The 14,111-nt window shown below is 41.4% G+C and overlaps 2 protein-coding genes across 2 annotated transcripts in view; one reads left to right on the forward strand and one right to left on the reverse strand.

Moving 5' to 3' along the window:
* Positions 1 to 14,111, forward strand: part of Traf3ip2 (TRAF3 interacting protein 2) — a 40,136-nt gene that overhangs the window by 4,955 nt on the left and 21,070 nt on the right. The window contains exon 2 of the mRNA XM_005337418.5: positions 7,656 to 8,486. Coding sequence (XP_005337475.1) covers positions 7,664 to 8,486 — 823 coding nt within the window. The 5' untranslated portion in view covers positions 7,656 to 7,663. The remainder of the gene's footprint in view (positions 1 to 7,655; positions 8,487 to 14,111) is intronic.
* LOC144366091 (uncharacterized) overlaps positions 2,241 to 14,111 on the reverse strand; it is a 108,341-nt gene continuing 96,470 nt past the window's right edge. Inside the window, exons 2-5 of the mRNA XM_078019453.1 lie at positions 7,360 to 7,486; positions 5,590 to 5,667; positions 5,303 to 5,494; positions 2,241 to 3,469 (exon numbers count right to left, since the gene is read on the reverse strand). Of these exons, the coding sequence (XP_077875579.1) occupies positions 5,609 to 5,667; positions 7,360 to 7,486 (186 nt within the window). The 3' untranslated portion in view covers positions 2,241 to 3,469; positions 5,303 to 5,494; positions 5,590 to 5,608. The remainder of the gene's footprint in view (positions 3,470 to 5,302; positions 5,495 to 5,589; positions 5,668 to 7,359; positions 7,487 to 14,111) is intronic.

The following is a 14,111-nucleotide window of genomic DNA, read 5'->3' on the forward strand; positions in this document are numbered from 1 at the left end:
CTCAAATCAAGATGCCTGTGCAGTTGCCTCTGTACCCTCTATTACAATGGCATGAAGGAAAGCTCCTGCAGGTTTCCAGCCTGGTGATGCTTTACAGAACTCAGGTGGCATGTTTTAACATCCCTTAGCATCAAGGTGAATCAGTCTGAAACATATTTAATCCAGAAGCATCGAGAGGCTCCATGGATTCCTTTATCCCCTCTCTCTTTCCCAAGTATCCATCAATGCTCCCACACAAGATATACATGGTTCAGTGCACAGGATCTGGGGCTGAACTGCTCAGATTTGAACCCCAGTTCTGCTGCTTATTGGCCATGTGACTTTGAGGAAGTGTCTTACCTTCCCCATGCCTCATGTTATAAAGTGAGGTACCTATCAACTAAGGTTACCATGGGGACTAAATGAGTTAATGCATATAAAAAAATTGGAACAGTATTTCACACATAGTAACCATTCAATAAATATTAACAAGTGATTGCTAACAAAGGGTAAAGTTTCTTGGGTAGATCCACTTAGTTAGGCTTGTATTTTGGTATATCAGTATAATCTGTGTTAGTGGTCAATAAACTACAACCCTTGGGCCAAAGGTAACTGTGATCTCTTTATACTAGCCTATTGCTAAGAATCATTACATTTCTAAAGGGTTGTTTAAAATAAGAATAAGAAACAGAATATGAGACAGAGACAGTGTGAAGCCCATAAAGCATAAATGATTTACTTTTTAGTCCTTTGGAAGAAAAGTTCTGTATGGTTTAATGGAAAGACCTAGCAGATTACAGGTAAGATTTGCTTTTACCAGTCACTTGTTGTGTGACTTTGGAAAAGCGACATAAGGTATCTAAGCCTTTGTGGAACAGGAATGGCAGGATGGTACCTTTCCCCCTCCTGTGGCCCAGGCTTCTTCAAGGACCAAATGAGATGATGCTAATCAAATGTGCTAGAAATGACTCTCATATGTACATGTTGGTTAAAAAGATTCAGTGTCCATACATTAGATTCATATGGTACTTTTAGCACCTGGGTATAAAACCAGGCAACACAGTCTAGGAAAAAAGAGTTCCAAAGCCAAATCACTCACTGCAGGAAAAATAATAACAAAGGTAATTTTTTTAAGAGGTTGATATGGTCCAGGCTCTGCATTCAGTACTGTGTGTCTTCTTTTATCCCTCTGGAGCAAGTATTGCTATTTCTCCATTTTGCAGATGAGAAAAAAAAAGGTCCAGAGAAGTTAAGTAATTTTGTCAATCTAATTACACAGCTGTCAGAGAAAGAAGTCAAGTCTGGGGAGTCTAAGTTCAGAGCCAATATGTTCAATCACTGTGTATTTTCCCACATCTTAGAAATAAGTGTTGATTCTGAGTAAAGAGCATCTGGAAGGCATAAGCCACAGTTACTGTGAAGGTAGGCTTTAGTTCTGCTAATGCGTACCCTGAAAGAGACTTGCTTCCCACACAGGCCAGGTTGGGGTCTAATGGACCTGCAGAAAGGAAGGCAGGCCTGATGGGGGGGAAAGAAGCTTCTAATGGACTAGGAGATCAGAAAGGTGCGATTGTGAAGACTAAAAGACTCTGTTTTGAAATACTAGTAATTTAATGCAAAATGTGCTACAGGAGGTGAAGGATGCTGGGAATAGAGGTGAGCAGGGTTAGAGGCAGCTCGAGGAGGTTGGCAGAGCTATATACAGAAAAAATGGTGGTGGGGGGAAAGTGTGGGAAATTCTGTGGACGGGAAACCAGGGAGCATTGTCAAGGATGTCAAGGTTGCTGATATCTGGATAAGATTTTATCTGCAAAACCAGGCTGGGGGTGGGGTGGGGCGGGAGTGGAGCAGGATAGAGGAGTCAGGAGAAAGGTCTGGGGTCCGAGGAGGCCTGAGACAGAGAAATTGATAAAGAGTTGAAGGCAGAATCATGAAATCAGAAAGGTGGTCAGAATCAAAGAACTGGAGACACAGCTCTTGGCCCAAAGGGCAAAGAGATTTTAGACAAGAAAACTTTTTCTCTTTAGAGTCGGATGAGGAGTATGAACTAGACTCACATGTAAACTGTCGCAGTTTGGTCAGTGTTTCTGGGACCTGGCTCTTCATAGCTCCTGCTCCTCCATGCCCACCCCAGAAACATCCTCACCCTCTGACAAATGGTTTTTCTATTCTGAGGGACATGTTCACTCTCTCCTGGGAGGCTTATGTGTTCCTCATTCACATTGGTTCTTAATCTTTGTCAACATCAGAATCAACACCACTTTTCCTTTTCCTTTTTATTTTTTAATTCAATGTAATTTTTTTGGTTCCAGAGATTGACCCCAGGGGTTCTTCACCACTGAGCCACATCCCCAGCCTTTTTTTATTTTGAGACAGGGTCTTGCTAAGTTGCTCAGGGCCTCACTAAGTTGCTGAGGCTGGCTTTAAACTCACGATCCTCCTGCTTTAGCCTCCTAAGTCTCTGAGATTACAGGCATGTGCCACTCCACCTGGCTGCTTTTCGTTTTTATTAGAGATATATAGGCACTTGGTATAAAACTTAAAAGGTATAAACCATTCTGAAAGGGAGATCTCTCTCCTGCCCTCTTCTCAGTCATCCGGTTCCCTTCTTGGAGGCAAACACTGTTCCTAATTTCTAAGGGGAGACGTGCAGCTGTGCTCCTACATCATGCAAAGGTGGCATACCCTACACACTGTTCTCTAATTTTTTGAATTTAATAAGTTTTGTAGCTGCTTCCATTTCAATCACACAGCACTTCCTCTTTTTTTTTTTTTTTAAAGATACAAGTATCCATTGTCCAGATACAGAACAATTTTAAAACTCAGCACTTCTTTGGACATGTGGGTTGTTTCTAGTCTTGGCTACATAAACCTCTCTGCACTGCCCATCTTCATAGCCTCTTCATTTCACACAGTATACACATACATGCTCTGCAGAGGAAATTCTCAGAAGTGAAATTACTAGGTCAAAGGTCAGAAGTTTTTAAAACTTCTGAGAGTTATTGCCAAACTGTACAGATTTCATTCCTCTTGGCAAAGCAAGAGAGGACCTGTTTACATCTGGGATTTAAGACACTGGGAGGCCCTGGCCCCACCTCATAATCCCTATGTGTGGGGCCTGGCATCTGCATTAGGATCCTCACAAGGGGAGTCTGAGCCAGAAACTCTCCTCATCCTCCAGCAAGTCCTTTTCCCTCAGGGATGGGTCCCAGTGCAGTAATCATGGTCACTGTCCTCCAGGCCAGACAGGCTTCAGTTTCTCCCAGGCATTCTGAGCACCACAGGAGTCCAGACTGTCTAGACAATGCAGGTGTTTGGAGTCCCGGGTCCTGGTGAGCAGATATTTTGTCCTCTTGGGGGTCAGTGCTTTTTCTCTAGGTCATGGCTAGAAAACATGCATTTTCTACTTCAATCCAGGTGGCCTTCTGTTAAGGACTGCAGCACAGACCGTACTGGGGTTATAACCACAGGCACAGTATACGGAGAAGGTCTGGAAGAAAAAAGGAGAAAATGGTTAGCAGTGAAGAGACACTCAGTGATATTTTTAAGGTCCATTATTTTTTTACAATGTTTATATTAAAGACAAAACAGATAAAACTGCATCTCCAACAAAACCCACATATCTCTGTGTGGCCCTGGTGTATGTTTGTATATAACTGTCCTCTGTGACTGCCTGGAGAGGGCTGGCAGAGTTGGCCATATTCTGCCACTTCTGGCAGAGGGTTGGGGCCGTAAGGGGCCCATGTGGTAGTGGCAAGTGGGCTTTGCCCTCCTCTGTTCTGGGCAGAGCTCTGTGGACATACAAACAGACCAGCACTCCCTGTGTGGAGCCAAAAAACAGATGGCCCATCTCACTGGCTGGTGGAATATTCTTATTTTGTCGGTGACAGCTATGGTCAACCCTGCCCATAGGCAGGATCTCTCAGGCATGACCCAGGCCTGTCTTGACAGCTTGACAATCAGTGAACATTTCATGAATATTTGTGAGAGTAGGAAAGAGAAGCAGTGGTCAGGGTCACCCATGTGGCATAATTATAAGAGCCCTGAGAACTTGGCCCACCAGATACTCCCTGCTAGCCCCCCATGGATCCTAACATCTGTCAGTGACCCTTCTAGCTACGCAGATCTGTCCAGTCTGAAATAGGCATCAATTATTTATTCATTCAGCAAATCTTGACTATACACCTACTAGTGCTGGGTACAGTTTTAAGTGCTGAGAATAGAGCTGTGACTAGAACAGTTGATAAATAGGCCCTTGTGAAGTTTCTATTCTGGAAAGAAGGGAGAGGCAATAAAGTAGTAATCTACTATATATTTGCATTTATAATATACATTTAGATACTATATAAGATGTGATTATTGCTATAGAGGAGAAAAACAGGCAAGGGAGAACAGAGTGGGAGGAGAGTGTAAAAATTTTAGAAACTGTGCCCAGGCATATCTCACTAACAGGGGGACAGCTAAGGAAAGATCTGAAGGAGAAGGGAAGAGAGCCATGCAGATATAAAAGGGAATGACAAGTGCAAAGGCCCTGAGGTAGAGCCTTTGCTTTCCTTTCTGTTTGTTTTTTCTTGTTCTGAATCAAAAGAAACCCAAAGGTAGGGATAATGCTTTACATGTCTTTAGAAATAATTTTGAGGCCTGGAGGTCTAGCTCAGTGGTAGAGTGCTTGCTTCGCATGTTCAAGGCCTGGGTACAATCTCTATTGTCACAATAAAAAAAATTTTGTTTTTAAAGAATTTTGATTATTTTTTCAATGTATAACCTTCTGTAGCTCTTGGATTTTGTTCACTTATAGATATTTTAGAAGGAAGGAGTTTTATTGAGCATATGCCTTAGAAGGGGGATGAACCACATAGGACACAGTAAGGTTTCCATAATTATTTGCTATTTGAGTATTTGATAAGCCCTCAGTAAACATTTGTGGTTGAAATGCTGCATGGATCCAAAGTAAGGTAGCAACATATTTAAAACATCAGGGTCCATTTTGTGTTTGTAGTGATTACTAATCCTATAGTTTTACTAATAGGTTGGCTATGTCATGGCAGGTTTATTTACTGTCATCTGAGGGGCCCTGTGTTCCTTTCCAAATCAGCCATAAGGAACCATTGATGGACCTCAGACTCGCAGTCATGAAATCACCACTCTAGTCACCTTTTATATCAGCTTCCTCCAGGCCTCCGGAGGCCCCTCAACTAGAAGAGTCAAATGTGCAACTTGTTTTCTGGAAAGAAGCATTTTCTCATTCATGCTTAGAAATCTAGGGAGATTGTAAACGGCTGTCCCTGAGCTGCCTAAAGTGGAGGCAATGGAAAGGAGTCACCTGACAAGCAAGATCTGCTGGAGTCGCGTCCTCCTTAGCTGGCTCACTTTCCGCATCTCTTTGCCCTCTCATTCGGCTGAGGGCTCACAGATGCAAGCAGGAGATTACCCAGCACTCAGCCAGTCCTGGAGAAAATACTTTTGTTTCCTGTCCAGCTGAAGAGCATGTTGTAGGGCATATTCAATTTCATAGCTGCAGACAAATTGTAAGGAAGAAAGGAAAACAATGGTGAGCATTTTTTAGAGAGTAGAAAGGTGAACTATTCGTGGTTTGGGGTAGGTTCTTACTCATTTTTCCAAGATCTAATCAATTTAGATGGTGAGGTCTCTTTTCTGTAGAGTCAAGGGACAAGGGACACACACAACCTGGAGAGGAGACAAACCAGAAGGGAAAGACTGAAGGAAGAGGGAGGGCCAGCCAGGGATCTTTTTCTATAGGCAGCTATTTGTTTTTATTATTTTGAGGTGAAGGTCTTCTTATATTGTCCAGGCTGATCTCCAACTTGTGGGTTCAAGTGATTCTCCCCCCTCAGACTCTCAAATAGCTGGGACTACAGGTATGGGCCACCATGCCTGGTAAAGGATGTGGATGTAACTTGGTGGTAGAGTATTTGTCTAGTATGCATGAGGGCCTGGGTTTGGTCCCCAGCACAGGAAAAATAAAAAATAAAAATAAAAAAGAAGAAGAAGAAGAAGAAGAAAGAAAGAAGAAGAAAAAGAAAAGCAAAAGATACATCTGGTAGCAAACTGTTGGCTTCACCTCTGCAAAGGGGGAGCATTTCAAAATGCAGTCTTGTTCCCATTGGATTGGGTTCAGAGCACAAGAGAAAGTGAATTCATGTTCTTCAAAAGCTGTCTTAGAACAATAATTTCTGTACTCAGTGACTTCAGGCACAGTAAGCCCTCAGTAAACGTTTGTGGTTGAAATGCTGCATGGATCCAAAGTAAGAATTTAGAAATCCACACAGTCTCTTTTCTCTCTCTCTCTCTCTCTCTCTCTCTCTCTCTCTCTCTCTCTCTCTCGTATTGGAAGTGTGCTATGTACAAAGGCCTTGCGTAGAATAAACCTCTGGGATTTTTTTCTTTCTCACTTACTTTACCACTTCTGCTCTTCAGCCTTCTACAAACCACCCATGCCCCCACTCCACACCGGCCTGCCTGTTGCTTCCCCTTGAGCCAGTCATCATTTCAACCAATTGATGATAAGAGGAAGGAAATGGCTGATTAAGAGTTCCTTTTTTTTTTTTTTTGGTATGAGAGATTGAACTCAGGGGGCGCTTAACCACTGAGCCACATCCCCAGCCCTCGTTTATGTTTTGTTTAGAGACAGGGTCTTGCTGAGTTGCTGAAGGTCTCACTAAATTGCTGAGGCTAGCCTCAAACTCCCAATCCTCCTGCCTTATCCTCCTGAGTCACTGGGATTATAGGCATATACTACCACTATGCCTGGCTAAGAATTCTCTTTTTAGAGATTAAAATAATATTGCTTGGACAGTGGGCTCTATTCTCTAATTTAATGACTAGTTTAACCACACACATAAACCATATGGTCATGGCTACCTTCACTGCAAGCATAGTGCCCAGAGGGAATTAAGTTCTCCAAATGACCTAACATTGTTAAGTGGAAAATGTCATTATGACCTTTTTTCAGTATGTTTTAAACTTGTGCTTTGTTTTTCTAATTTTAAAAAAATTATTTATTTTTTAATTAAGCAATAGAGCAAAATTGTAAAAGTTCAAAAGTTCTCCCTCCCACTCATCTTCCCCAGCCTAGTCTATCTTCAAAGGCAATGTACTAATATCCCCAAACCCTTCACACCTCTTACGCAGGTATAAGCAGATACCCACACACAAGGATAAACACACATTCCCCTCTCCTAATTTTGTTACACAAAGTAGCAGCATTGTTCTGTACCTTGCTTTTTATTTTCTTTCTTTTTTTGGACATCTTACACTATATCTTGGAAATCATTCCACATCAGTTACTGAAATGCATTTCATCGTGTATTCCAAACACACGAAGCAGCCCCACATTATGATAATTTCTTTTCTCAATACCTGGCAGTTGATTTTCATCCATGTTTTCTCCTTGCTGGTGAGTGACTTTTACCACAGGATGACTTCTAGTCACTTTCTTTGAATTGTCTTCCAGATAAAATATCTTCATAAGCATTAGTGGCTTTGCCTGGAGGATAAGTAAACAACATTATGTGATCGGGGCCCTGCAAGCACAGTGGTGTCACACTACTGTTAATTTAAACCACATCCTGAAGGAGGTCCCTTAAGGTCATAAAGTGGGGACTCCAAGAATTGAACTGTCTGCTAAGGCTATGGCATGTTTTCTCTTGTTCCAGAAACTAGAATGAACCGAAGCATTCCTGTGGAGGTTGATGAATCAGAACCATACCCAAGTCAGTTGCTGAAACCAATCCCAGAATATTCCCTGGAAGAGGAATCAGAACCACCTGTTCCAAATATAGGAAACATGGCGCCCAACAGCTTGTCTGCACCTAAAGATCCTCTCCATTCCCCAGGAGACATTCCTCAGGTTCACCCTCCCCTGAAACTTGCAAATCAATATCAGCCTATGTCCCAGCAGATCAGCTGCCTACGCTCTAAAGTCCTGGAGGAGACCGAAGACAGTTTCTTCAGGAGGCATCCAGACCCAGGCAAAGATTTTTCCTCAGGCTCCTCTGCAGCCAGTGAGCCTGAGCCTGAGTCTGTGGTCGGAGCCCTCCCACTACAGCATCAGTTTTCATTTATGGAAAAACGTCATCGATGGCTGGAATCTCAGCTTTCAGCAGCTTCTCCTGACACTGGCCATGACTCAGACAAATCAGACCAAAGTTTATCCAATGCCTCAGCAGACTCCTCGGGCAGTAGCCAAGACACGATGCCTCCACCACAGCCCCACAGGAACCGAGCAGCCCCAGATGTGCCGACGATAGACACGGGGTACGATTCCCAACCCCAGGATGTCCTGGGCATCAGACAGCTGGAAAGGCCTCTGCCCCTCACCTCCGTGTGTTGCTTTCAGGACCTCCCTGGACCTCTCAGGTCTAGAGAGTTCCCTCAGTTTGAACAGAGGTATCCAGCGTGTGCCCAGATGTTGCCTCCCAATCCCTCCCCACATGCTCCATGGAACTATTGCCATTGTCCCGGAACGTGTCTTCCCCGGGTACCATGTAAGTGATCCTCACTGCCTGTGGACATTCTGGGCTGGGTGACAGAAGAAACAAGGTCCTACATCAATACCTCATGTCACTAGACCAGCACAGACATGTCCAAATGTAGAGAGGCCTTCCATGTGTGGTTAGATTTGCAAGGGCCTTGAGAGGATGCTTTTTCTTAGCCCAAACCTATCTCACATGGAACCTTCTCAGGAAATTTTAAGGACAAAGTAGCTGCCTCTGTCTGGGTTAGTTTACCTGAAACCTGCCTAAAGGTAGAGAGCTGACCCAAATGATTTCTAGAAAACTTATCTGTTGTTCATATTCTTGGGCTTTTGGGTTCTTCTTTCTCTTCATTCTTCTTCCCTTAGATGTGGCAGAGAAAGGGTGTGGGAGGGGCATGGATGCCACTGGCTGCTCTGATTGCCCAGTCACAGCATGGGTGTGGTGGTAGATTCCCTTAAGTATGACTCACTGAGAACTGAACTTTGGCAAGTCCAGGCCTATGTTTATTTCCCAGTGATTTCCAGGTTAAAAAAGGAATACTTTATGAGCATAATACCATGAGGTACTTTTTAACATTCTGCTATCTACACTTAAAGATAATTTTTCTAGTCATAGCTATAATATTTGGTCACCTCCTCCCAACTGAAATATGTCCAAAAGCTCAAAAAAGAAAAAAGACTTGTATTTCCATTACTCAAATATAATTCCTTGTTAAGGTTCTGACATTATTTACTTCTAGTGTTTTTTTCCCTTTGCATAAAATGACATTGAGTAGTACTTCTTCCAGTATCATTTAAAAATGCTGCACTGTATGTCACCAGATAGATCTACCAAATTGTTATTAACCCATTCTCTATTTTTGGACATTTCAACTAGTTTCCAGTTTTATGATTCAGCAAGTGGTGCTACAGCAAACATTATGCACACAAGATTTTATCTGCATGTCTGATCAATTTCTTGGGTAAATGTGCAGAAGCATGAATGCTTAGTCAAAGGCTTTGTGATATTAAGGCCTGAGCTTTATCTACTAACAGTAGAAAGTCCCAGTGTCACAGACAAAGCAAGCATCTGACTCAATGTTATAATGAGGATCTCAAGAAGATCTTTGCACTGGAAAGTGTTTTTCCCATTGAAGCCTGAAATGGTGCCATTATCAATCCAGTCTTTGGAAGTAAACATTGTCCCCTCTGGCAGGCTCCTTTAAAAGACAAATACATCCAACTGGGAATGCTTCACCTCTTATACCTCAAGACCTGCTTTCTTTCATCAGTTCACCTTCCCTTCTGTTTTATTTCCTTCTGTTGACTTGGAAGGGGGATGTTTAGGATCCTGGGAGTGCAGAGGGATGATGAAAGGCAGACAGGACAGAACTTGGACAGGAGATGGGAATAATTCACAGAAGAGGTATAAACAGCCAATACGCATAAGAAACCAAGCTTAACATTTAAGAAATGCAAAAAAATTAAAAGATACATTTTCCTTGTTTAGAGGTGCAAAAATAAAAACCTCAGACAAACCCTGGTTTTAGTGAGGTTCTGAATACTCTGATACACTTTTGATAGGCATGTAAGTTGATGCGATCTCATGGGGGGCAATTTTAGTATCAGAATTTTGCATGTGCTTCTTTGGCCAGAAGTCTCATCTGTCATACTCTATGCTGTAGAAACTTTGAACAAGTATATAAAAGAATATGAACAAGGAAGATTATTACATAACAGTGTTGCATTAGAGTACTATACTGCCTATCAACAAGGGGCTGGATGAGTACAGATGGTCCCTGACTTAAGATTTGTTGACTTTATGACAGTGTGAAATTAATAGACATTTGTGAGGCACAGCTCTCAGACAATCACATGCTCAACAAGTAAACAACCCCTGTTATACAGTGTACCATGTTGCTAAGGTATGATATTCCATAGGTTAGGTGCAGTAAATGCATTTTTGATTTGCTGTTTCCATCTTACTGTGGGTTTATTGGGGCACAGCCCTATCATAAGTCAAAGAACATTTACAATTATGGTTTATTTATACAATGGTCTAATAGGTCCCTGTTGCATAGAATAAAATACTGTCCACATTCTGACATAAAAAAGATGAAGTCGAAAAACAAGATGCAATACTGATCCCATATATGTTCATTTTTTTTAAAGTTATATGTGTTTATTCATACATTTTAAAACTCCAGAAGGATTGTACCAACTGTTAAAAGTGACAAGGGTTGGGAAGCGGGTGCAGAGAATTAAGATGAGACAAGAATATTTTCCTTCTATTATGCTTTGTTAAATTTTTTTTATAGCAAACATTACTTCTATAATTGGAGAATAAACTGCACACAGTAGCACACACCCATAATTCCAGTGATTTGGGAAGCTAAGGCAGGGGGATTACAAATTCAAAGTCAACTCTGCAGTTTAGAGAGATCCTCTCTCAAAAATAAAATAAAAAGGGCTGGGGATATAGCTCTGAGGCATAGCACTCCTGGGTTCAATCCCTAGAACCAAACCAAAACAAACAACAACAACAACAAAAGAAAAAAAAAAAAGGAAGGAAGGAAGGGAGGGAGGGAAAAGTAAGCAGAACTAAGAATGCACAAAGAGGAGCTTGCCTTAGCTCATCCTGCAGGTACTGTGGCCCTGGCTCCCAAGGGCACCTAATCACAGGGAAGAGGTCAGGGTTGCACAGTGCTTGTGGTTTTCCTGTAGGGCACTGCAGCCCCAGAATACTAATGAGGATTGGAGCAGCAATGACTCCCAGGAAGGCTGCTGTGAGGACTAAATGAGATAATGTATTAAAGGCACCAGGAACGTGGCTGGCTGCTAGTAAGTCCTCAATACTAGCAGCTCTTAGTTATTATTGTTATTTTTTAACGGATCCTGTAGCCCAGCCCTGCAGAGTATGCCTTACTTCCAGATCCCTCTCACTGGCACAGATTTTAAGCATTCAGAGCAGGTGTACAAATGCTTAGTTTCGTGTCAGGGCTATAACTGCACTTAATTGCCAACAAAACCACTTCAAAAGAGCCGTTCACCTGAGGGATGCTTGTGCAGTTGGAAACCATGGCTACGTGGTTCCACTTGTCTTTAGAAGAACATTACTTCCTTGCCTGTTAATGAATATATAAATAAATAATGATCACCATGCAAATGGCGTAGCTTAGCTTTTTGCAAGTTAAAGCAAAAATGGTTACTGGTCATCCCTTTCATGTTTAAAAAAAAAGTTTTCAAAGCAGATGAAAGAGAAACAGAATAGCTTGTTTTCTCCTCATTGCACCCCCAGGAGAAGTCAGCCTCTACTGCTTCAGAATCCTTCTGTTGAAGGTCACAAGAGTGGAGTTCATGACTGCACAATCAAATAAAACCCATGATGCAGATATATTGGAGAGAAAGAAAGAATTAAGTGTAGCAAGGCCTTATTTTATTATAAGATTCTTGTTTTCTCTACCAAGGAGACAGAATAAAATAAAGCTTGTGGGTACATGCCTACAATTGTTCCCATGAACCCTAAAAAGTGATCATTTGCACACACAATTTAAAAAAGGAAAAATTAAACCAGATGGAAGAAATGATAAAGAAAGGAGTTGCCTTGTAGGAACCACAGCTGGTTACAGCTGTGGGAGTTCCTGTTAACAGTTTATGTTGGCTATTTTGTTTCCTGGCTAAACCGATTGCATTTTATTATGATGTTTTTTTTGACAACTTAAAAATCAGATTTTATTTTCTCTCTCACAGACTCTCTTAATACCATTCTTAATAAGGAAGAAAAATGTTGAATGTTTTCACTGATAAATGGAAAACCTCGTTTAGGATTTGGTTTACAAATTCCAAGTGCTAAAAGCCTAGTAACATGAAGACCATGTGAACACAGGCCAAGAGGATCACAGGACTGACAAATAACGTACAGTACTGGGCACCCACTTAGGATTGTGCAAGATTTTCATTTCTGTTGTGTGATCAACACTGCCTCAGAACTGAGGAGTTACCATGCTAACAAATCATTTGTCTATCACATCACCCACCTTCCATCTCCTACATAAACTCTCCTGATGGAATTTTAGGCACTGGGGATAAGTCTGTAAGAAGCTATTTTTGAGCAATGATTCTTAAGAAGGTGGTTCCCGACTTGTGTGCCTCCCATTCTCACACATGAACTAGTGTGGGTTTGTGTTTAAAAACAGACACCCACACAGAGACAGATTTTTCTCTCTTCCTCTCTCCATTTATTTTGAGCTACTCAAGGGAACTGTATCCTATTTATCTCAGTTCACCAAGTGCCCAGCCATAGAAATTCTATAAATATTTGTTGAATGAACAAAAATAAATCTGTTCTTTGCTTTCTGGGGAAAGGAGTGACCCCCTAATCAAGAGTAGTCTTTGGGATGTCAAGCCTTGCAAAAGCCATCTTTAATTGTTTGGGAGGGAAGAAAAGGAGGGAGGAAAATGGAACCTAGAAACAGAACCTGTCCATTCATTTATCAATTTATTCAACAAATATTTGCCAGGTCATCTAGTAGGCACTGCATATATAGTGGTGAATACAACACACATGGTCTTTATCTTTGTGGAGTTCACAATCTACTGGGGAGACAAAAGAAGTAGATATCAGCACCAAAAAAAAAAAAAAAAGACAGATAATGTATACTATCAATGGAATAACCAGGTGTTGGAACAGATGTTGATAGGCTGACCAGAGAATGTCTCTTTGAAGAGACAGCTGAGCTGAAACCTAAAGGCTGAGAAAGTCGAGGAAGCAAGGAGCTCTATGTTAAAGTACCAAAAGCATAGCAGCAGAGCTGGAGGAGGAGAGAATAATGTGACAGAGGATGAAGGATGCAAGGGCCCATGTTGAATTCAGATTCTATTCTGAACATTCTTCCTAGAACAGTATTTGACATATAGCAAGGGATCATAAATGTTAGCCATGGTTGTATATAGTAGCCAACTAAACTATAAGGTATGGTCATAATAACAGAACAGAATGATTAAAACTTCAGCAATGAAAAGATATTCATTTACCTGACAAAACACACTTTTTATTTAGCAACTTTTCCATACAACCAGCCAAATGTACAGGGGGAGGGGGGGAAGCAGTCAAGTTCCACTTACAAAAAGGAAGCTTATATTTGGTTGACCCTCTAATATTAAATATTTCTTTGTTTTAAACAATAAAAGGACAGCACAGAGGATTATACTGTCAGTACCCCAACTTTTAAAATCAATGAGGTGGATCATTTTCATCTGCTCACATAACTTTTTACCACAGGTGGCCATTTCAGAAATGAAAGTTACAGCTAATCAAACACTTAGCCCACATGCCTTAGTGATTTTAATGATACGATTTGTTGCTATGAGACAAAAACATGTTGTGAGGGAAATAATCTGTTAGAAATCATATGACCTTGATTCAAAGGCTTTTGATTAACAGCACTAACATCCGCTTTCTGGAAAAGAAACAAACCCTATGATTAGAGCTTGGTAGTTCTTTTAAAGCAAATAAAATGTTATTAGCCACTCATTAATGGATATGGGAAGCAAAAATGGCTCCAAATATTAAAAACTTCAGATGAGTTCCTTTCAGCCCCTCCCTTGGAAAAGCTTTCAAGGCTACTAACAGTTTCTCCTCTTTGACCTTGTCTTT

This window comes from Ictidomys tridecemlineatus, chromosome 8, assembly GCF_052094955.1.
Source record: "Ictidomys tridecemlineatus isolate mIctTri1 chromosome 8, mIctTri1.hap1, whole genome shotgun sequence".
In the NCBI taxonomy this organism is placed as follows: Eukaryota; Metazoa; Chordata; class Mammalia; order Rodentia; family Sciuridae; genus Ictidomys; species Ictidomys tridecemlineatus.